The 23,048-nt window shown below is 43.3% G+C and overlaps 1 protein-coding gene and 1 long non-coding RNA gene across 2 annotated transcripts; one reads left to right on the forward strand and one right to left on the reverse strand.

Moving 5' to 3' along the window:
• Nucleotides 1–724: 724 nt before the first annotated feature.
• LOC135977637 (T-cell activation Rho GTPase-activating protein-like) lies at nucleotides 725–11,491 on the forward strand. Its single transcript, XM_065578846.1, has 10 exons — nucleotides 725–876; nucleotides 1,353–1,428; nucleotides 1,532–1,585; nucleotides 2,282–2,348; nucleotides 3,701–3,870; nucleotides 5,042–5,203; nucleotides 5,691–5,800; nucleotides 6,556–6,751; nucleotides 7,499–7,616; nucleotides 8,954–11,491. Exons 2-10 carry the CDS (start codon nucleotides 1,402–1,404, stop codon nucleotides 10,246–10,248), a joined length of 2,199 nt encoding a protein of 732 aa, XP_065434918.1. The 5' UTR covers nucleotides 725–876; nucleotides 1,353–1,401; the 3' UTR covers nucleotides 10,249–11,491.
• LOC135977638 (uncharacterized) lies at nucleotides 4,884–18,703 on the reverse strand. The gene is made up of 2 exons (XR_010595070.1): nucleotides 18,670–18,703; nucleotides 4,884–6,136 (listed from the first exon to the last, which is right to left on the reverse strand). It is a non-coding gene; the product is annotated as an uncharacterized LOC135977638 (long non-coding RNA).
• Nucleotides 18,704–23,048: the final 4,345 nt, after the last annotated feature.

Raw genomic sequence — 23,048 nt, forward strand, 5'->3', positions numbered from 1 at the left:
TTTTTTTTCGATTTTTCAGGAACTAGCCCAGTGCTGCAAAGGTTGTTGTTGCACTTGTTTAAAAACAACAGAGAGTCCTGTGGCACCTTTAAGACTAACAGATGTATTGGAGCATAAGCTTTCGTGGGTGAATGCCCACTTCGTTGGATGCATGTGGGCATTCACCCACGAAAGCTTATGCTCCAATATATCTGTTAGTCTTAAAGGTGCCACAGGACTCTCTGTTGCTTTTTACAGATCCAGACTAACATGGCTACCCCTCTGATACTTGTTTAAAAACAGTTTCCATTGTAGTTTTTAAAAAATAATGCATAGAAACATGTCTATTGGTCTAAGGTGTTATGAAAAGCTTGACAACCCTAAATGTAGGGTCACCTTTAAACCGATGGTGTCTTTTTAATTGCAAAAGCTATGGCATTCTACTTGCACGGGGGTGTTAAACAGTGCAAATTGCCCTTTAAAACTTAATTTTAACCTGCCTACACGGCATCATCCTTTTCACACATCCTACCTGGTGACAGTGACGTTACACGGAACCTATACCTGCCAGATGACTCTTCTTTTCCATGCATAACAGCTACAAGGTTTTAAAAAAATAAAAGCACTGCAGCTGCCCTAAAAGGAAAGAGGAAGCTAGAACTTTGAAGTGTCGGTCAGAGAATCTTGTCCTGCCCCATGATGCTTCTTCCTGTCTCAGTTTGTGAATTTCCACCTTCCCCTATTCTCCGTTTATAATGCAGCACACGTGGGAGTAGAACTGTTTAGTCTCCTTCTGTCTCTGCAGAGGATTAGTAGCAGCAGAGAGAGTCATGCTGTTTCTCCTTTTCTCTATAGTTCACTCGAGGTAAAAGAACTCTGGCTGGATAGCATCCTCTGGTAAGCCCTGTTCTGCCTATGAAATGAAGGTACCCAATGAATATTAAAGTTAGTGTAATACTACAAATTTAGACTGCAGAAATTATGTGCTGGGGGAGGCAGTCACCCATTGCCATTGTGGCTGTTGTGCGTAGCTGATTGAGCGAGTTTAGTGTCGGATTTGAAAATTAGCACTGATGTAAGATTAGAGTTTTGTTATATGGTCTAGCTTTCAGCATTTATTATCTACTCCTTGCATGTAGTGAAAGTGAAAAGCTCTTTTTTAAAGGAAGGCATATCTATGGTAGTTGTACTAAATGCATTACAGAGACAATTTCAACTTCTATAATAATGTTTTATAGTTTGCTAAGGATAGAGAAATTGACTTATTTCAAAATATATTTTAAATGATATTTTGGCTTCCAGTGGAGGCACAAAAGAATGGTTAAACGTTATGGTGGGTAATCGTTATTTCTTTGTCCATTCATTCTGAACAGGCAAACAAAAGAAACCAGAATCACTAAAGTTCCATCAACTAAATTCCTAATGAAGGTGTTAAGCAGCTGCAATGCTGTAAGTGTGTTTAATGAGTCAAAGGATCTACTTTACAAAACATTAATTTTTACAAATAATGTTGGAATAGTTTCTCACATTTTGTATTTGTTTTCTTTCTTAGCCAAAACCGCTAAATGCCAGCAATATGGAGACTTTGATTGAGTGCCAGTCAGAGGTAAACAATCTCTAACTCCATCCAATTCCTATTGTATGTTCATGTGCGATGCCCTGGCAAACTTGGGGCCAGAGCCTCAGCTGGTGTAAATCGGCATCATTCTGCTGAAGTCAGTGGAGTTTGTTGATTTACACCAGCTGAGGATCCAGACCTTGTTGTGTGTTTAATTTGTGCCTTGTTTAGATATTACATCTAAAGAGCAAATATGCAGCAGTGATGATATTTAAAGTTAGTTTAAGCAAGATTCAAAAAGAGATTGGATATTTTGAAGGATATCAAGAATATCCAGTCATAATAGTTAATGAAAATATTTTGGAATGTTACAGGATTTAAGCAGATTTCTAACTATTAGAGATCAGAATAAGATCTACCGGTATGTGGAAGGCAGATTATCCCACATCTGCCTACTGCAGGGATCTTACATCTTCCCCTGAAACATCTGGTGCTAGCCACTGTCAGGCTTGGGTATGACCCAGTCTGGCAATTCCGATGTTCCTAATAGCAACTTAAACATTAGGACTGGATAGTTTTATATACAGAGCTTACATTTAATTGCTAGACTTAATAATTAATTCTGTGATGCTACATTTTTCCATTTTGTATATGAAACATATCACAGGATTTTGAGATACAGATGTAGTTGGCTGTTGTTTTTTTATCTTTGTCTGCTTCATAACTGATTAACATTTATTTTAGGGCGATATCAAGAAATGCCACTTGTTGGTGTCGTGTGACAGTGAAGATGGGCTTTGCCATCTGATTGGTGAGTTTTGAAAAAAAACTTTCCTCTTACATAAGTGTTGAAAGCTGGTATTTCTGCAAAACTGAAGTTGATATATATATATATAGATAGATAGATAGATAGATAGATACATATATATATATTAATTACTGGAAGCAGGAAAACAGAGTTTGTTGTTAATTGATATTATGTGTGTTAATATCACATTATGTGATATTGTTATTATTTTAAACCCTTAATTATCAGGACTTTAGTGAGCCACAGGTGCAGGTCCTGCTAACCTCTAGCACACATAGCAAATTTTCCATTTCATTTTGGAGTTGGGATATTCAACTTCTGCAGAGAAGGCAACTTGTTTAGAAAACACTCCCATTTATGCTTTATGGGAAAAACATAAGCTTCAATACACTGTAATCTTCAAGTTCCCAACATGCCACCATGTTTAAGATCCAGGTTCAAATCCAACCATGGGAGACTTGGGAACCTCAAACAGCAGAAGGCTAAGAGTGTTGATGATATCCTCCAGGCATGTGTGCTCTGTTCTAGGGCATCCCCTTGTGGCTGGCTAGAACAAAACTTTAAAGTCTTAAAGCAGGTGTTGACCCACTGAGTCACTGCATTTGAGTTTCTGAAGCATAAAAAGAGGGCATTGAAACAGAGATAGACACAGAATTCATGCCCATTTGGACCTACCTACTACCCAGACTAGTTGCCACAAGAATTGAGATCCCATGGCATATATCCATAGCTTGCATCCAGTGGGCCAGCGAGAAAACACATATGCAGATGGCCAGAGCCACCCACACCCAAACAGAAAAAAGTCCATGTCTACTAAAGAAAAAAGGGCCAGTGAGTGATCTATGAGAGGCGTGGAGCACTGGTATCCACAAGCTGCAAGATATGAAAGGATGTGCTTGTAATCAATGCTTTGCAAGGTGCTGAAAAGAAAGAAAGAAAGAGCCCCCACTTCCATGAACCCACTAATAGGGACAAATAACAGGGTCAAATAACGTAGTGAAAGAAAATTCATAATACTGCAAACTGCAGATCCGCTACTGTTGAATCAACCACAAAAGCAGTTCTTGGGCTGCGTATGTTCCTGCTGTAAGTCTAATGCTAAGAGGAAAGAGTGAGGACGACATAGAAACAGGAAAGGTGCTGTCTTTATAGGGATGGTCAGAGTGTTACAGTTTAAGGACTTGTTTCCTTAGTAACAGTTCAGCGGTCTTTCAGTTTAGCTTTGCTCTGTTTAGCTTAGCATCCTTATTTTAATGTGTATTGTGGATATTATTTCCTCTGTCACAGAGCATACCCACAGTAGTTTTCTCACACTCACTTTCCTTTCATTTTTGTTTTGCTTTTGCTTGTAATAGACGGTAATAAGAAAAGAAAGAAGGTGATATCATGGCCCTTCGCGCTGCGATGGAACTCTACAATATCAGAGTCCTCGGGACATTTAGAATCTGATCTGAAGACTTCTCTGTTTGATCAGCCTCTGTCAATTGTCTGTGGTGAAGATGACACACTCCCCAAACCCATCCAGGTAAGCAAACAGCTAGTAGTAGTCATTTAGTACTTATGTCTAATGAGGGGCAGTATGTCCAAGTGGGTAGGGCACTAGACTAGCATTCAAGAGACCTCAGCTCTGCTTCTGGGTCTGCTGATGACGTTAGGCATGTCACTTCAGCTCTCTCCTCAGTTTCCACATCTGTTAAACAAGGCTAATGATACCTCAATTTGTAAAGTGTTTTGAGACCTACCAATGAAAATCTCTGTATAAGAGCTTGGTATTAATATTCATGTGCAAATAATAGTGCTACTAAGCAAGACGGGGATTTTCCTCTGTTCTAGAAAAACCCAATCCCTCAACTTCCATTGTCTTCAATGAGAATTACACACGTGAGGATTACAGACTAAGGGACTATACAAAAAACTGCATGGATTAGACCATCATAAGTCAGTAGAAAAGCAGCAGCTGAAAAGCTGTGAAGTTCAGGGTGAGGGAGAGGCTTGGCTTGATTCACTATAGAAAAAGGGGGTAGTCGCAGAGTTCAGATGCTAATCCAAAGTTTGAGGGTATTCAGATGTGGGGGGTTGGGTTCAGCCCCTCTAGCTTGTGTTAGAAGTGGGGTCCACTGGCAAGGGCACTGATCTGGGAGTCAGGAAAAGTGAGTTACCTTCTTGATCATGTCATAGGCATGTTTGATCTTGAGGAAGTCACTTCACATTTAAAATATTTCAGAAGCATAAAGACATTATGAATGACATATTTCCCTGACAAAAGCACTTAGCTTTTGGGCAAACAACTTCTGGCCCACACAAATGCCTCCTCAACAAAGGAAGCATGGGTCGAGGCCACTTGTCAAGGGTACGATAAGCTTAGAACTGGACTTGGCCCACATTCAAGCAATGGATTTTTTTTTTCCAAAATGAGCTTCACTAGACATTCAATATGGGAGCGGGGACAAAAACATGAGTGCCCAATTTATCTCCTGCTGGAAATCAGGAGTAATTCCACTGAAGTTGATGTAAAGTTAAAGTGAGAGAAAAGTCAAGCCCTTAAAGTGTAATTTATTGCAAATCAACACTAGATGGTATCCCACTTTAAGTCAGTGCGGCTCCCAGTTAAACATGCTTATACCTTTAATAACACAGTTATGCTCTATATGGCCTTCCTTACCATTCTTCCATTCCTCTGTGTGTGTTTCCTATAGGATATCCTTACTACACTGTACTTTAAAGGACCTTTCACTGAAGGAATATTCAGAAAAGCTGCCAATGAAAAAGCACGCAAGGAGTTGAAGGAAGAACTGAACTCAGGAGGAAAGGTTGACTTGGAAAGCAAACCCGTGCATCTGTTAGCAGTGGTCTTTAAGGTAAATGCACCTGACCCCTAGCTGTGAGAGTAAATTTCTAACAGGAATGGGCAAATTAGTAACTAGAACAGATCCTAACTTGGAACCAAAATTAAAACCAAAGTGAAGCTAGACTAAACTTTTTAAGCTTCAGAAAAAGTTGATAACCTTTTTCATTTCTTATTTTATTTTTCTCCCACTGACTTCCAGTTCTTATGTGACCTTGGACAAGTCACTTCATAGCCTCAGTTTTCCCCTCTGTAAAATGGGGATAACTATATTTTATCTTTCTTTGTGAAGCACTTCATGCTGTTCTGTATATATTCATACAACGTACATAAATGGTTGTGTGTATATATATATGTACCTCATATACCACATAGCTAAAATTGATTAGCATTGTGCTGAGTCAGTCATGGTAATAATCAAAAGGCAAGAAATGTCTTTATGTTCATTTCATGGTAAATGGTATTATCCAAATGCTAAACCAAAGGTCTCTTCATTGCAGGATTTCCTACGAAATATCCCAAATAAGCTACTCTCGTCTGAACTTTATGACGAGTGGATGACAGTGATGGAGAAGCAGAGCAATCCTGACAGAATTGAAGGATTGAAAGAGTAAGTTTTGCAATCAGTCCCATTGATATGGAGAATCCAAATCCAGTGACCTGTCTGGAAACATTTCCACTCATGTCATTTGTAGAAAGTTGGTGCAACTCCTCCAGTGGTTAATTTTGGAGTGAAAACGGTGCAGAACAGCATTTCTCTAGTAACAATACTATCCTAATGTATGTGAGATAGATTTAAAAAACATAAGACCTCCAGAATAATGAACAAACAGGCTTGCAATGTTTTGATGATTAATGCTGTACATCAACAGTGGACAGTCAATTGGGGCCTCATCCAAAGCTCATTGAAGTCAATGGAAAAACTTCCATTGGTTTGAACCTGGTCCTGGGAAAACAAAAAATGTCATTCTTGTGGGGGGAAAAAACAGAAAAATATAAATTATAAATAACAGCTGACTTATATGAAATCACTGTAAAGCTACATAACATGATTTTAGATGTGTTAAGGATCAATATTATTGAACCTCTCCAGTGATATTTCTAGATTGCATATCATTTATTAACATTGTTTGTTAATTTATTTTAAAAGTATTCTAATGCTTGCTTGTCGGTCAAGACGTTATGGTTAGCCACACAGTCAGCTGCTGTTGGGGATTTTTGAATGATAGTTTTGTAAAATAGTTACAAAAATCATTTTCCTCTTTTTAGAGGAAGTGTCGTGTATGGGAGCTAAACTGAAACTTGTTCCCATAAAGAAGAGGTCATTGTCACCTACTTAATTTTGCATTTTTTCATGTTTCTTAGGGTTGCAGACAAATTACCAAGACCAAATCTCCTCTTGCTCAAGCATTTGGTCTTTGTGCTTCACCATCTCAGCAAAACCTCTGAGGTCAACCGGATGGATTCCAGCAATCTTGCTATCTGCATTGGGCCAAACCTGCTGACTCCAAAGCAAGCGGAAACCTTACCACTCGAAGTCCAGAAACAGATAAATGACAAGGTTAGTTTGGCTTCCTCCCTCTGCTCCCCTAAACAGACCCTTACCATTACTATTTGCCTTCAGAAGCTAAGTGAGGCACCACTACCAACCATCTCTGGGTCAACCCTTCACTGGTCTATTCAGAAACAGGTCATCAAGTCTCCGTGTCTCATCATCTACATTGTACAAACAACGAGATAGCCTAGAGTACACGCTACTCATATTTCCAGCTCCTGAATACAAATGTACTGAACACATATATATCAATAAAATATACAGTGCGTGTGTATATCTATATATCTAGGTATACACACACACATAACTCTCAATTGAAGAATACTGTAAGTCTTCTGAGCAGATCCACATATCCATAGGTCCAGGACTCCTGTTCCAAGGTGGCCCATTATGTAGCATGAGGCTAACATTTTCACAGGATCCATCAATTCCTGCAAGCCCTTCATCGTTCAGCATGGTTCTGTTCAAAGATACCTTGCTGTCTGATACATGGAACTCTTTATAAAGGAGTGGCTTAACCTAATGTTGTAGCAGCTACCCAGCTGCTGCAGTATTATATGCAAAAGTACTGTACCGTATTATGAAAGATTATTATATACTATACACTATGTTCTTTGTACCCCTTTGGTTAAAATAAATTCGTTAACATAGATCTTAAACTGCAAAATAAGAACAAAACCAGTGCCAGTTATGAAACTGCCAGTTCAAATGCTTAGTTTAACACACACAAAAATACTTATTTTATTTTCACAGGTTAAGACATTAGTGGAATTCCTCATTGATAACTACTTTGAAGTATTTGGGGAGGATATATCTTTGCTCTTCAGTCCATCGGCTGATGATTCACTGGAACACACCGACAGCTCCACAGGTACTATGATGTGTTGATGTATTTTACATATTGGGTGTATTGGACCCACTCCACATTTGGATAAATAATATCCCTGTATATATTTATGCATGGTATCTGGTCTATCAAGTTATTGAAGCACGTTTATCTTAAAATGTATTAAAATTTTACTGAAAGTACAGAGGTTTTCTGGGTGCCAGACACAAACTGACAATGTTATTTTATTGGAGCATGCTCTACATGCTAAAGAAGTCACTTAAAATGACAATATCCCACAAGGCTAGACTCATTCCCATGCCAAGCATCAGCTGCTCATACAGTTTATAAAATCATAATATTCATAGCCTCTCATAGGACTCTATGCTGCAAGGTGCTGAGTGCCCTCAGCTCCCATTGAAGTCGGTAGGAATTGAGGGCACTCAGCACCTCACGGTGTTGAGTCCATAATGATCATTAAATGTCCTCTTAGTGGAACTTCATGAGGTCCAAATGTCACCTTCTGTGTACGTGTAGCTGCCAATGGAGTCACATCCAAGGGCTGAAAGTTGTACATAATGGGCCAGATTGTTCCTGCCCCTGGGCAGGAATGTAAGAGGGAATAAGGACCTTTTCCCACTATGAATCCTTTGACAGGTGCCAAGCACAATCCCAAATCTGTGTGCTCCCTGAGTGCAGGGACCTTAGGTCTCATTATTGGCAGCTCTAGAAACCCTCAAGGAGGGGATGGTTCCATAACCATGTCCCAACATCTTGCAGAGGTGCTGGCCCAGTGTTGGGAGAGTATATGCTGTCCCTTTACAAAGGCAGTCAGAGCAGCTGCCCTACGCCAGCCCCTACCCTAAACTAAGTTAAAACCGCAGTTCAACCCCATGTATTTTAAGGAGACCCACTATCCTTTTTGATATAAATGGTTAAGAAGATTGTTCCTAAAAAGAACTATGAACATTGAAACAAATGTGCCCGATTGGGAAGCTATAGAATACAGTGGTTGCTCATAGCTGTTTTTTCTTTTCTACTTGTTTTCTTCTATCCCCATTCGTAAAATTGTTTACCTTCCTTTCTCCTTCTTTAGCCCTCCTAAAAATATTATGCTACAGTTAGTTGGGTATAAACCTGAATTTAGTGAATTTGTCAGATAAGAACTCATGAGGTGTTCGACTGAACTACATGGGTCAGATTCTCAATTGATATAAATTGCTGTAGTTCCACTGAAGTCAGTTTACATGAGCTGAGGATCTGGCACCATAACTATGAATAAATGGAGATCAGCACATCAATAATGGTTATTTTCAAGTAGTTTTTCAGGTTATTTTCAAGCTTGGCACGTAATGTACTGACAATTTCTTCCTCTCCCACAGAACTGTTATCTCCCACTCAGCAAAATGACTCTGCCTACGACAGCACTGATCCCGAGGCTGAATGCAGCTCCAGCATTTCTCAAATCAAGCAGCTCCAGAAGGCCAAAGGGAAAACCAGTAGCCTGAGAAGTAGAGACCCACGATGCCAAAAACCACAGGACCTCCCCCCCCTTGCCTCTTCACTAACCGTTTTTAAAAACTCCATAAGCACACTGGATAGGAGATTCTCTGAGCCAGACATGTCCTTGCAGGACTGCCTTGACGGCAAGATAAGGAGCCAGAAGCTAACCAAAAGTGAGGATAACTTCACCATCCAGCAGGAACAGCTGAGGTTGCAAGGTCAAGAACTGGAAAAGCACCTGCCAGGGGAATTTTTTCCTGGAGGTCACTATAGGACTAAAAAGCCACTAAACCTAAGTGTGAAAACCAACTTGCCATCAGAATTATCAAGTGGCTCATTACCCAAAACATCCTCCAACTGTTCCTTGGATAGCTCCTTATCCAATTCTGACTGCTCTGTCTTTACCAGCTCACCATTAGTTTCTCCTTCCAGTCCCAAGAGAAACTTCGTAACCAGACCCCAGTCCTTTTCCACCAAGACTGCTGATGAAAGTGATACACCCATCAGAGAGTTCAAAAAGCACTCCATGTCATTTTCTTTTGCAACCCGCAAGAAAGTGCTAACAAAAACTCAAAGTTGGGAGCCTGGAAAAGCTATGGGCTTTCAAAGAAACAGCTTCAAGAAGGACTCAAAGAAAGAAAATCAGTTTTCAGGTAGAATAGTCCAGGAACACTGTACCAACAATGGCAAACCATTATCTGTGGTATATCAATCAAGGTCTCGTTTCAGGTCAGCTGATGAGGTATTTAGAGAAGTGGACCAGAAAAATCCTGGCAAACCACCATCGTATGAAGAGGCTACTAAAAACTGCCTGGCTGCTAAGGTCCCTTCATACAGTACCTTAACAATTCAGAATATGAGAGCAACTGTGTCAAATCAAGACTCTTTGCTTCCTCATCCATGTCTCAGCAATAGAGAGGTTACAACAGATACGTATCAGAAGGATCTACCCTTTGACAGACTTTTTGTGGTAAATGATTCTCAGGTACAAACGGAAACCATTGACATTGGAATAAATTCCCGTGCAAGTTTACCTGTAACCCCTCGAGTTTATCGTCTCAGGTCTATGTCTGAGTCCTATCAAAAGAACAAACAAGAGTATCTGACACGACGATGCAGTCAACCAGTCTTTGAGGTTGACCAGCTCAAATATGCTAAGGAATCCTATGTTTAAATAGACTGTCCATTCTCAACACAATGTACAAATAGTTGTCTTGCAAAATATCGTCCACAACATTTTACTTTAAAAGGACCAAGATTAAGCTAGCTTGGCGTGAACACTTCTTTTGCATAAAGCTTTTCTGAAACTGGGTGTCAGCCTAATGTATCATGTTTTTCCAGCATTGGGTGTGTGTGGTGCATTATAATGTAAAAAAGTGTATATACTGCACATAATATATTACACTGAAAGAAAATAGTAGAAATGTTAGAGCTGTGTGATAGAGTGTTGTGTTTCTATCCTTCAGAGGTCACTTTCAGGGCTGGGAGGGCCAAAACTTATCCCACCTGCCTTTTCTCCTATATATGTATGAAGGCTTTGTGTAATTTGCTATATGTTTTTTCCCCTCTAACATAATACATTGCTGATTTTTTTTTAATTTAAAAAATGGGTCAGCAATCCCTCAGTCCCAGAATTTGAGACATTAGAGATGGAAAATAACTGTTTCATCATCTAGTCCAGTCCCACCCTCTCCTACTGCAGGATTGCGCCTCACAACATACTTTTCTAGAGCTCTGTCTGGTTTTAAATGGCTGAAGCAATGTTTCCACCACTTACCTTGTGATACTACTTCACACTCTAATAAACCTTACTCTTATGAAGCTACTCCTACTATTCAAGCTAAATTTCCTTTCTCTTGATTTTTATCTCATCACTCCTAGTTATACTCATTGTTGCCCTCCTAAACAATCCCTCTCCCTCCTTGGTGGTTAGGAGTGCAACCTTACAACAACTAATCGGCATTATTATGTAGTCAATCATGATCTCCAATCAAAATCAGGGACCTATTTTATAAGGCATGTACATAAACATTGTAAGAGATAGTCCCTGCCCTGAAGAGTTTATAGTCTAAATAGACAGGGCACACAGAGGTGGGAGAAAGGAAGTACTGTTACCCCATTTTACAGAGTACATGGGCAAGAAAAATCCTGCAAGTAAACATTTCACACTCAAGCTTCCAACAGCTCTTTAAAACCTACAGTGAGGAACATTTTAGTTATAAAAAATACTTGACAGTGTCTTTTAACCTTATAAGAATAAAAATGACTGGAAGTGTAATGTGTTTTCACATGTAGTAACTCACATGTTAATAGCACTTATCTCCAGTTTATGGTTCAATGTCTTGAACCAGGACTGAGGAGACTTTTTGGTTTTTCCTCCAGTGTAATTTCACTACAATAAAGCACTTTTTTCTGCACGTCTAATTGTTATGATATTTTATTCATGGTCTCTTTCTTTTTACAAACATTCACACACTATCTGCATAATGTGACATACCCAGGTAACAGGATATCAACTAATTGCTAATTATTGATTAGCATTACTACTACAGCTTTCAGAAATTGAGAGCTGAGTCTGGCACTCAGAATATCTCTCCAAGCAACCAGGTTATGTTGGCACAAAGCAGCATTAGTTCTGGGTGCGGGTGGGGGAGTTGCAAGGGGCTGATGCTGTGGGAAAGGTTGGTAACAGTTGTCAAAATGTTGGTGCAGGCAGGGAGATGGCAGCCTGCTGAGGCAGCCGCTTTCCAGAGAATTTGCCTCCAGCAAAGCTCTCCAGAGTTGTCAGATCTTACGGTTTTACCACAAGTCCTGTGAAACTTGGTGTTTTACTTGAAGCCCCAGCTCCTGAACACAAGTGGATATGTAGAACCTCAGCTTTCATTTTTAAAAACTTAAGACTCTAGTCCTAATAGTTGCAGAGGTTCCCTGCTCTCTGTTTCAGTGCCCAGACCCACTCCAGCCTGGGGCAGCCATTCCTGGGCTGAAACATTCTCAGTCACTCTGTGGAGATGGCACATGTGTGGTTCAGTCACAGCAGAAGCTGTGAGAGATTTGGGAATACTCAGTGTGGGCAGAACCCTGAGATTTTAGCTGCTAATCTGCACTGATCATGTGTAAACTGCAATTTTTCAAAGGCTCATAACAGCTAAATTGGGCAGATTTTCACAGGAACACCTAAAGGCACATCCCCCCATATACAAGTCACTCCCTGCCAAAGTTCAAGTCACCATAATTTTTTAAAATGGACAAAAATTGTATTTTCCCTAGTCTTGGTTTCAGAAATGACTGAACTGTTTTGGCTGACATTTTCTGGAAAACTTCAGCCTGAGACAGCCACACAGCATGGAAAACTTCATCCCAAATGGTTAAAGTTAGGCAAAGTTAGAAGCAACTGAAAACAGTGTTTTATAATAAGAAATATTGGGCAACCTTAATAACAGGTGGTGCGACCAGCCCCACCTTAATATATAGATATGTTCACACTTCTACAAGGGCTATATAAATGTTTTTTTCAAACTCAGATAAAGGAATGTTCAAGCCAAAATTTATCTTGGCCAATTGGCTAGTTTTCTGTCCACATACACTGAGATGAGAACCATTCAACCCAAAATCGCTTGGTCCAGAGCTCATAGTCAGTCATTCCCACCATAGCCAAACTAATGGGAGCTGGCAGAGGGGGAGAAAATACATACATGTATCTCCCACGCAGGAGTGCCGCCAGCTTTTTTGCCGCCCTAGGCAGCAGAAGGTCCCACCCCTGAAATACCGCCCCCGACAGGGGCGATGGAAGGTCCCGCCCCCGAAATACTGACGACAACCGGGGCGGCCGAAGATCCAGCCGCCACGATCGACGTACCCCAAATGTTAGTGCCCCAGGCGACCGCCGAGGTCGCCTAATGGGTTGCGCCGGCCCTGCTCCCACACAGCATCTCCCTATCATGGAAGGAAGAAAAAGCAGAATATTCATGAAGTCCAATAACAATCTAACTGAGGCCTGGAGCTTACCTAGAAAGCACTGTGTTCTCCCCATCCTGCAGCTCACTAGTGATCATTTAGTCTGATCCCCACAGGCCATTTAACTTCCCCAAAATAATTCCTAGAGCATATATTTTAGAAAAGCAACTAATCTTGATTTTAATATATCTACATGCGGAACAAATATTTAATAATGGCTCTTCAATCTAGCAGAGAAAAGTATAACACAATCCAATGGTTAATTATTCTCACTGTCAATAATCCACTCTTTCTTTCCAGTCTGAATTTGTCTAGCTTCAACTTCCAGCCACTGGATCTTGTCATACCTTTCTCTGCCAGACTGAAAACCCATTACTAATTATTTGTTCCCCACATAGACATTTATAGACTGTAATTACATCACCCCTTAACGTTCTCTTTGTTAAATTAAATAGATTGAGCTCTTTGAGTCTATCAACGTTAGGCATGTTTTCTAATCTTATAATCATTCTCATGGCTCTTGTCTGAACCGCCTCCAATTTATCAACATCCTTCTTGAATTGTTGGCACCAGAACTGGACACAGTATTCCAGCAGCAGTCACACCAGTGCCAAATACAGAGGTAAAATAACCTCCCAATCCTATTCGAGATTCCCCTGTTTATGCATCCAGGATTGCATTCGTTCTTTTGGCCACAGCATGACATTGGGAGCTAATGTTCAGCTGATTACCGACCACAATCCCCAAATCTTTTTCAGTCACTGCTTCCCAGGATTGAGTCCTCCGTCTTTTAAGTATGACCTATATTTTTTGTTCCAAATGCATACATTAACATTTAGCCATATTAAAATGCATATTGTTTGCTTGTGTCCAGTTTACCAACCAATCTAAATCACTCTGAATCTGTGATCTGTCCTCTTTATTATTTACCACTAACCAAATTTTAGTGTCATCTGCAAACTTTATCAATGGTAATTTTATGTTTTCTTTCGGGTCATTAATAAAAATGTTAAATAGCATAGGACCAAGAACCAAGAACTGATCGCTGCAGGACCCCACTAGAAATACACCTGCTTGATGATGATTTCCCTTTTACAATTACATTTTGAGACCTATCAGTTGGCACAAATTCAACGAGTTAAAAACTGGGTATGTTAATTTTATATGATTCTAATTTTTAATCACAATATCATGTGGTACCAAGTACAGGCAGACCATGCATCCAAATGGAGCTCCTTGACTTCAACAGGACTTCATGAAGCTGAAAGGGTCCACCCATGTGTAAGGGGACTGTTGCCCCCTTACTAACATTCAGTGGGGGTGTTTTGGTTGGCTAGCTCCCAGCACTAAAAGGGGAAGTGTCAATGGGAAATCAGGAGCCTGAGACTGACAGTCCCCAGGAACAATGGCGAGAGGCCAATGCTCCAGATCAGCCTGATTGACAGGGCGGGCAGGCTAATCAGCATGACAGGAGGCCAGGGTGGGTCCCATCCTCCATGTGAGTTGGAATTGCCTGGGTCAGACTGAGTGAGGCCGAGCTAAGGAGAAAGCAGGGGCCCAAGCTGAGCTGGAGAGCAGAACCGTGCCAGATCCAGAGGGGCCAGAGGCGCAGCCACAGAGCCAGAGACGCAGCCCAGGGAGAGCAGATCCTGTGCTGGGAGCAGAGCTGCAGCCACAGAGCCAGGTGTGGTGAGCAAGTGGGGCCAGCCAAGGGGGGACCTTGGGCAAACGGCCCAGCGCAGAAAGACACCCCTAGCCAAGGGCCCTTGCAGGCCAGACCGGGAGGGGGACCTTAACCTGACGGGGGGCTGACGCTGGGAAGAAGGGTCCCACCACTCAAAGCCCGGAGATGTGTGGCCACCACCATTGCAAGTGTCCAACCCACAGCATACCTGCAGCACAGCCAGGGCCTGAGAAGGAAATCTGGGACCTACAAGGAACAGACTGCCCTGATATCCAGAGACACTGTTTGTGATGTTCCCCTGCCACAGAGCGGGGTGATGTGTTTTCCTTTAACCTCTCCCATTTTTCCTTATTCTTTTCTTTAGATTAATTGTTAATTAAACAACTTGTATTTGCTTTAAATTGTATGAAATAATCAGTGGGTCAGGGAGGTGCCCAGTGCAGAGAGGGTACCCCGGAGTGGGGACACCCTAGCCCCTGTCCTAGGTGACCACAGCAGGGTTGGGGGTTGAGCCCCCCAGGAATCCTGGGCCCAGCCTTGTTGGGGTTACGAGGACTCTGCCAGACAGGGGAGTGGAAGGGGAGCCCTCAAGGGCAGGGAGGCCTCTGGGTAAAGGGAGTGGGAGCGAGGACTCAGATCCTTTTGCTAGCCCACTTCACCGAGGCAGTGCAGAAGCCAGGAAAGTTCCCCACAATAGTGGGACCATTCCCCCGCTTACACATGCACAGCTGTTTGAAAGATCAAGGCCTTATATGCTACAGTGGTGTGTGCTATAGACAACCTTACAATAAATAAAGATTAGTCTGAAATCACAAGCCATTTTTTCTTCAGCCTCACCAAAGCAATGTCATCTTCTTGTCCCATGCTCTTTGGGACCTTTCCTGTTATGTTTTTCTCTTCTCTGAGGCAAGGCATTGCCAGCTAAGTTCCCTCTAAGCTGCATGGCCGCGCTGCCTTGCAGCTATTAAGCCCCATGCAGGGGCTCAGAGCTGTAGCAGGGAGAGATGCCTGGACCTGCCGCAGCAAGGCGAGTCGCCCCTCCCCACCGGACCGAGCACGGACCTGCCCCGGACTTGCCGCAGCTGGGGAAGAGGAGCCCCTCCCCCTGCCCAGGCCCACCAGAGCTGCCAGGAAGAGGAGCCCCTCCTTCTACCCAACCCAGCCCCGCCGTAGCTGCCTTACAAGGGAGAGGCACCTCTCCCTCGGCTCCAAGCTGCTGCAGCGGGAGAGGGCTGGGGGAGTCCTCTCTCCCCACTGCAGCCCAGGGAAGCCTGCACCCCAAACCCCTCATCCCTGGCCCCACCCCAGAGCCCACACCCCAACCCTCTGCCTCAGCCCTGAGCCACCTCCCTCACTCCGAAACCCTCATCCCCACCCCAAAGCCTTCACCCCTAGCCAGAGTTCTCACCCTCTGCACCCAACCCTCTGCCCCAGCCCTGAGCCCCCTCCCGCACTCCAAACCCCTCAGCCTCACCCCCACCACCTGAATTTTGTTATGTGCGCCAATATGAAGTTGATATGTCACATATCACCTGCATATTGGCACACAACAAAATTCATTCCACACATGGACATAAAAAATTAGAGGGAATACTGATTGCCAGCATAATCTAGTACACCACTGCTTGCTATCTGTCCAGTCAGGGTCATGGAGTAGCAGCTCTCTCCCATTCTAGCTCCCCCCTGTTGTCTGGGGAACACACCTACTTCTGGGAAATGGAAGAACCAAACAGATACTGAATTCCTTGGGGTTTTTTTTTTTGAAAGATCTAATGCTATATGTGAATAATTGATTAACGATGATACACTGTTATTATCATGGATATGTCCGATTTTTTGTGTGTACAGAAAACACTTAGCAGCAAACAAATGCATTGAATTCCTTCCACTGTCACAGTGCCATGAGGTCCCCCTAGAAAGTCTTTCATGTTGCTTCACAAGGATTCCAAATAAAGCTCTTAATTCTGAAGGACCCCCCCCACCCCCACTTTAGAATCATAACACCATTTTTGGCTTGTCTACATTTGCCCCTTTTTCCTAACATTCCCCATCATGGTTACTACCTGTGCACCTCTCCCAGGAGAAGCAACCGTGGGAGCACTAGTGAAGACCCATCGCCGGCTTTCAACTACTGTGTTGTCTAACTCTGCTCAAAGCACGTGTAAATGATAAAAGGGCGAGATTCTAATACTACATAAGGAACTACTGAACGTAAGGGTAAGATGAGGCCCTGAAACAGAAACCCTTGTATCAGAGGCCTGTTATGAGGCCTAAGGCCTGAACTACAGTAATGGTCAAGACTTTGTTAACATAAAGCAAAGTTAAGCTGTGAGCAAGAGGCAGGCCCTGCTCAGAGTCTGGCAAGGAGAGGGCTGATGTTGCAAAAACACACATACCTAAAAGGTACTGGACTCTAGAGATATAAACAAATACCAGGATGGTACCAGAACACTCCGATACTAGCACATTCCAGACAGATAACAAGGAACATGCTGACCCATCCTAAAGAAAGGGGCAAAAGGGGAATATGATGGACGGGGTTGTTTTGATCGAACCACCATGTACAAGGTGATAGGCAGCACCTTACTACGTAGAGGGGTTGTACCTCAATACGTCAGGAGTGAGGTGTAACTTGTTTGTACCGGTGTATAAGAATGCACCCCTGAGGGGTTGCCTTTGTCTGGCCTAGGGGGCAGTGGTAAATCCTGCCACTGACTGAACCAGTCCATTATCAGGGAGCACATATGTACTAGCAGAACTGTAGGTTTCAGAGTAGCAGCCATGTTAGTCTGTATCCGCAAAAAGAAGAACAGGAGTACTTGTGGCACCTTAGAGACTAACAAATTTATTAGAGCATAAGCTTTCGTGGACTACAGCCCACTTCTTCCGAAAAGCTTATGCTCTAATAAATTTGTTAGTCTCTAAGGTGCCACAAGTACTCCTGTTCTTCTTTTAGCAGAACTGTAGACATCTGATCCAGGGAGCTAGACTGTGTTTTGTTTGGCAATAAACCTAGCCGGGTGCCTTCGTACCTTATCGGAGTCTGTGGTCATTGGGGCTTCTCTTGGGGTCTGCTGTGCCAGCTATCTGCACATAGCCGGGGCAGCAGGAACACACGCACGCAGCCGACTCTTATCAACATTGGACAGAGCAGAGCACCACCACATTGCGGCTGTCTGACAACATTACTACTATCCAAGTACTACTACCCAAGTTTTATTCATGCCTGATCCCCTCTGACCCTGACAACACTGACAAATAAGTTTCTTATTTTGATAAATTTACCTTGCTTTGAAGATGGATTCTCTTGGATTTTGTCACTATCCAATTAATTTTGAGAAGTAAGCTTGCAAGTTTTTTACTTTACAGGATATAACATATGTTACAAAAGAACTCTACATCCTGCACTGACAAAGATCACTAGAGTTTTAAACAGGCTAGTATAGGAGACACTAACATCTTGCCAGCTCAACAAGGACTCTCTCTGGGTAGATCTACACTGCAGCTGAAAACCCACAGCTGGCTCATGCCAGCTGACTCAGGCTCACAGGGGCTTGGGCTAAGAGGCTGTTTAATTGTGGTGTCAATGTCGAGGCTCAGGCTGCAGCCTGAGCTTTGGGATCCTCCCATCTCACAGGGTGCCAGAGCCTGGGCTGCAGCCCGAGCCCACATGTCTACACAGCAATTAAACAGCCCCTTAGCACAAGCCCAGGCCAGCTGGGGGGGTTTAATTGCAGTGTAGACATACCCTCTGTGATAGGATCAGAGTACTTCATAGGCTAATATGCACGCCATCGAGCTGCGGACTAACATGAAGCCAAGTACTTTCTCAAGATTTTTTTTTTTAAGTGAGATTGGGGTCTCCATTAAATGTTGATTGGAAAGGAGTCTGAGAAACTAAGTTTTCCTCTAGTCCTAGAGGCAAATTTACCAAAAGTGCAAAGCTGTACTTACCCAAGGTTCCAGCTTAGACTCGTGTGTACTTCTGAAATTTGAAAAAGGCAAAGCCAAAATTACTAAGTGCACCTATTTACATACACAAAACAGTTCCATACAGTATGCTTGCTGCACAGGGTCCTCTCCTAACCTAAGGCATCAAATACCAATATAAAGAAGTACAACATAAAACAAAAAAGATCTTAAACCCCAAAGGAAAACCCCTGTCTGAGTTATTTTTAGACAGACACCAGGAGTTGCTGTTCTGTCTCCAATCTGTTCTGCTTTTTGCTGCCTGACCTCTATATCACAGCTGTGCTGCAACTGTTTGATTGCACACCAGTACATGTTCACACCACTCCCATGGGCTGCAGATCACAATTTTAGGCAGCCTTCCACTGCACCTGAGCAGAGCTCTCGACTCAGAGAAGGAAACTATTGTCCTGTTGACTACTATGCAGGCCAGCCACAAATAAGCCCAATACAAAAGTCTAGACACATAAACTAGGCACCTGAGTGGAGTAGCAGGACCTACAAGAAAGGTTAAACATGAAGACAATTACATACTGGCCTCCAATGGCCTATTAGTGAGTCACAGAGCTGCATTCTGAGGGCCTACCAGAACGCACAAGGACAAATAAGAATAATTTCTTTCCACCTTGGGGAACCAAAGATGGGAAATGCCACAGAGATTTGGGACAAAAGGGGAACGGAAAGTAGCACACTCACATCTTATATACAGATGAAGGCTTGAGTGGAATGAAGTAGAAAAATTCCCTGAACTGCAGAGGATTTAAAACTGAAACAAAGGATCCTGGGGAAAAGAAAAGGGAATTCCTACTCTCCTTTTCTAGGAGCTCCAATCTCAAGCATTCCCTGGAGAAAAACATGACTACATGAGGGTTGTCAGGCATCTTATAATTCTATCAACTGGATTTCTCTTGAGAACCTCCTTTCCACAGGATCCCCAGAAAAGAAAAAAAAAAAGCCACCTACATCAAACTAACAGACACACAAAACCAACACACAAAAGAAATTTGAGTAGATCTCACTGCCAAAGCCTCCGAAGCAAAAATACTATTTTCATAGTCTCTCCTCTCCAATAAATCCCTTAATCCATTCCCTCTAATGGAAAGAAAATTAGAGACAGAAAAAATGAAAAACTGTGATTCAATATAATTCAACATTTTTATTCAATATAAAGCACATTGCCAAGTAATATGCACTCTAATCATTCCACCTCTCTACTAATGCTACAAAATGGATTCTGTTAATAGAACTACTTCCCCTCTGCTTTCACCTCATGTGGTCACTTAGACCTGGGCAAAGTGCGTGGCAAATGCTATCACTCTGTTCCAGAAGTATTTTTGCACTCCCTTTGCAAGTGACTACATGAGGTGCAAGGAAGTGGAGAAAGCAACTCTCAGGTCAGGGCGTACTACAGCAGAGCCAGTCTGCAGGCAATCTAAGGAACACATCTGGCCTGCAGTAGGCTGTCTGATTGGTTAGCAGAATTAGCAGACTGGCTCTTAAACCCAGCAGCAGTTCAATGGCAGCTCAAAGCATCTGACCATGGCTGTGATTTTTCTTGTGCCTGTTTACCCCTAGCCTTTGGTTCTAACCCTTGGCTCTGATTCCTAAATACCAACTCCTCTGCTAACCACTAGGCCTGACTCCTGCTCCAACCAATGGGAATAATCACCCATGTCCTTGTCACTCACACAGTGACTCATTTAGATATTCTGTCCTCACAAGTGTTTCAAACCTATAAATCACAAAGTCCAGGTGCAAATCACATGCAACCAGGGCCAGTGCTACCATTTAGGCAAACTAGGCAGTCGCCTAGGGTGCCAAGATTTGGGGGTGCCAAAAAGCGGTGCCCCCAATTTTTTTTACAGCGTTCCTACGCCCCCTCCCCAAGCGCATGGTCGCTGCTCCACTTTCCCGCCTTCCAGGCTTGCGGCGCCAATCAGCTGTTTGGCACCGCAAGCCTGGGAGGGGAGGAGAATTAGAGCGGGGGTGGCATGCTCAGGGAGGAGGCAGAGCAGAGGTGAGGAACTGCTGCACGGCTCCCCGGGGCGGGGGGGAGCTGACGTGGGGGGGCGCCTCAGGGTGGGGAGCTGCCGCAGGGCTGGGTGGGAGGGGAGGCACAAGGTGGAAGTTTCGCCTAGGGCGTGAAACTTCCTTGCACCAGCCCTGCATGCAACTATTACACATAGTGTCTCCATTAATGTTTGTTAGTAACAGTAACTCCTAATTCTATTGTATAAATCTCCAGCAGAGCTAATTTTGACTAAAAGGAAACAGGAAACCCACAGTACTCTCTGGTTTCTCAGAATTTTGTTCAGTCAGTGTTTATCTCTTCTGTCATCAGAACAACGTATGACTACTCTCTAGCAGAACTTGTTAAAGCCTAGAATTCAGGAGGGGTGATTACAGTTTAAATAATAACAATAATCTATTTGGTTTACAGACTCTATCATGTGAAAGTCAGGATAATCCTCCTTGTGCATTCCTCTCTCATCCACACACACCCAGTTTAAACTCTCCCTGGATTTGTCCTCTGGTTAGACTACTGGATAGATGTGCCTCCTGGGGACTCTGAAATAGAAATTATCTAATTATCTTTGGGGGTTTTTCTATAGAGCTTATACCTATGCTTCACTGCTGTTTAAAATTAACCTTTCTCAGTTGCTATGGTAAGTGTTCTGATTCACATTTCCTGTTCACTTTGGGTGCAGCCAGTTCTAGATTCTTTATGCTCTTCCACAAAGGAGAGAGAAGGCCACTTTCTAGGTACATGTGACAAATAATAACTAAAATTACAAGTGTGTACCAGGGGTGCTGGAACAATTTGTAGAGGGGGGATGCTGAGAGCCACTGAACCAAGCTGTAAACCCTGTATCTACTGGAAACCACTTCAAGCCAGGAGGTGCAGCAGCACGCCCCGCATCTCGCGTTCCAGCACCTATGGTGTGTACAGCTGAACAAATGGTTCAGGCAAAAATCCAAAGCCAGGTTTGTCTTTTGATCTATGTTTCACAGGCTAGATAATGACATGAGACAACTCCATACTTATTAAAGAAAAACAGCTGTTTATTCAATCAGCAATCCATGATCCTCCCTCCAGGTTCCATGATTACTATGATCAAAACTCAAACATACTCAGTTCAACAGATGTCTTCTTGCAAATATTGCAATATTTTGCTGCACTGTATATTCCCACGCTGAGGCCTCTAAGACCTTATGCATATGGTCTAGGGAACAGGAGAGAGCCACCACCTTCCTGTGTGTAGTGCAGCATAGTTCCATGCTGTAGGACTGCAGAAGGGTGGTCTTGTGGTTAAGGTTCTGGATAGTACTAAGGCTACAGGAGTTCAATTCCTGCCTCAGCCATAGACTTTCTGTGTGATCTTGGGCATATTATTTACTTTCTCTATCCCTTGGTACCTCATCTCTAAAATGAAGATTATATTCCTCTGACTTCCAAAGGACTTGTAAAGATAAATTCATTCGAAACTTGTTTACAGTGACAGGAGTCACGTAAACTGATATTCAGATCTCATTCCCAGCCTACAGACAGAGGGATAAGCAAGGCTGATGCTCTACAAATTTATCCCTAGATAATGCAGGTGAATAGTGACTATATATGCCTGAGGGCATTCTTTGCCAAAAAATAAAAAATTCTGTACATTTTAAAATTCTGCAAGTTTTATTTGTCAATAAATAAATGCAGAGGCTCTAGCAAGCCATTGGGGAGCACAGGCCACTGGCTGCACAGAGGTGGGAGATCACCCTGCAATGCCCCCACCCCTGGGACACTGACTCAGCAGTGAGGCTGCACCCCACCCTGACACAGCACAAGGCCTGGACCTGTCCCAGCAACACGTTGGGGCCCTGCCTCTCTGCACCAGGCACACCAGGTGTGGGGCAGGCAGGATCAACCAGGCAGGATCCAAGTGTGGAGAGGCTCCATGTGGGGGGATCGAGGTGTGGGGTGAGAGGGTTCTGTGTTGGGCAATCTGGGTGCAGGCAGCTCAGTGGGGAGTCTATGTGGGGGGGGGATCTGGATGCACAGAGGCTCGTTGGGGGGAGATTCCAGGTGCAGGGGCAATGGGATTCTGCAGGGGCTTCCAGGTGAAGGTGGTTGGGGCTCAGTGAGTGGTCTGGGTGTAGGGGTCTCAGCGAGGGAGTCTGGGTGCTGAAGGAGTAGGGCTTGGTGGGGGTCTGGGTGCAGCAAGTTGGGGGTCAGTGGCATGGGGGTCTGTATGTGGGGGCTCAGGGTGGTGCAGGGGGTGGGACTCATCAGGGTGGGGGTTTGAATGCAGGGAACTCAGTGGGGGGTGATCTGGGTTCAGGGGTAAGGGTCCAGAGGCAGGAGCTCTGGGTGCAAGGGT

Source organism: Chrysemys picta, unplaced genomic scaffold, assembly GCF_011386835.1.
Source record: "Chrysemys picta bellii isolate R12L10 unplaced genomic scaffold, ASM1138683v2 scaf5, whole genome shotgun sequence".
Classification (NCBI taxonomy): domain Eukaryota; kingdom Metazoa; phylum Chordata; order Testudines; family Emydidae; genus Chrysemys; species Chrysemys picta.

Bases quoted from the DNA above. Each gene is read 5' to 3' on its own strand.
- LOC135977637 (XM_065578846.1), top strand. From the start codon at position 1,402: ATGAAGGTGTTAAGCAGCTGCAATGCT. The intron at 1,429-1,531 runs GTAAGTGTGTTT...TTTCTTTCTTAG, and splicing joins TGTTAAGCAGCTGCAATGCT to CCAAAACCGCTAAATGCCAG. The intron at 3,871-5,041 runs GTAAGCAAACAG...TGTTTCCTATAG, and splicing joins CACTCCCCAAACCCATCCAG to GATATCCTTACTACACTGTA.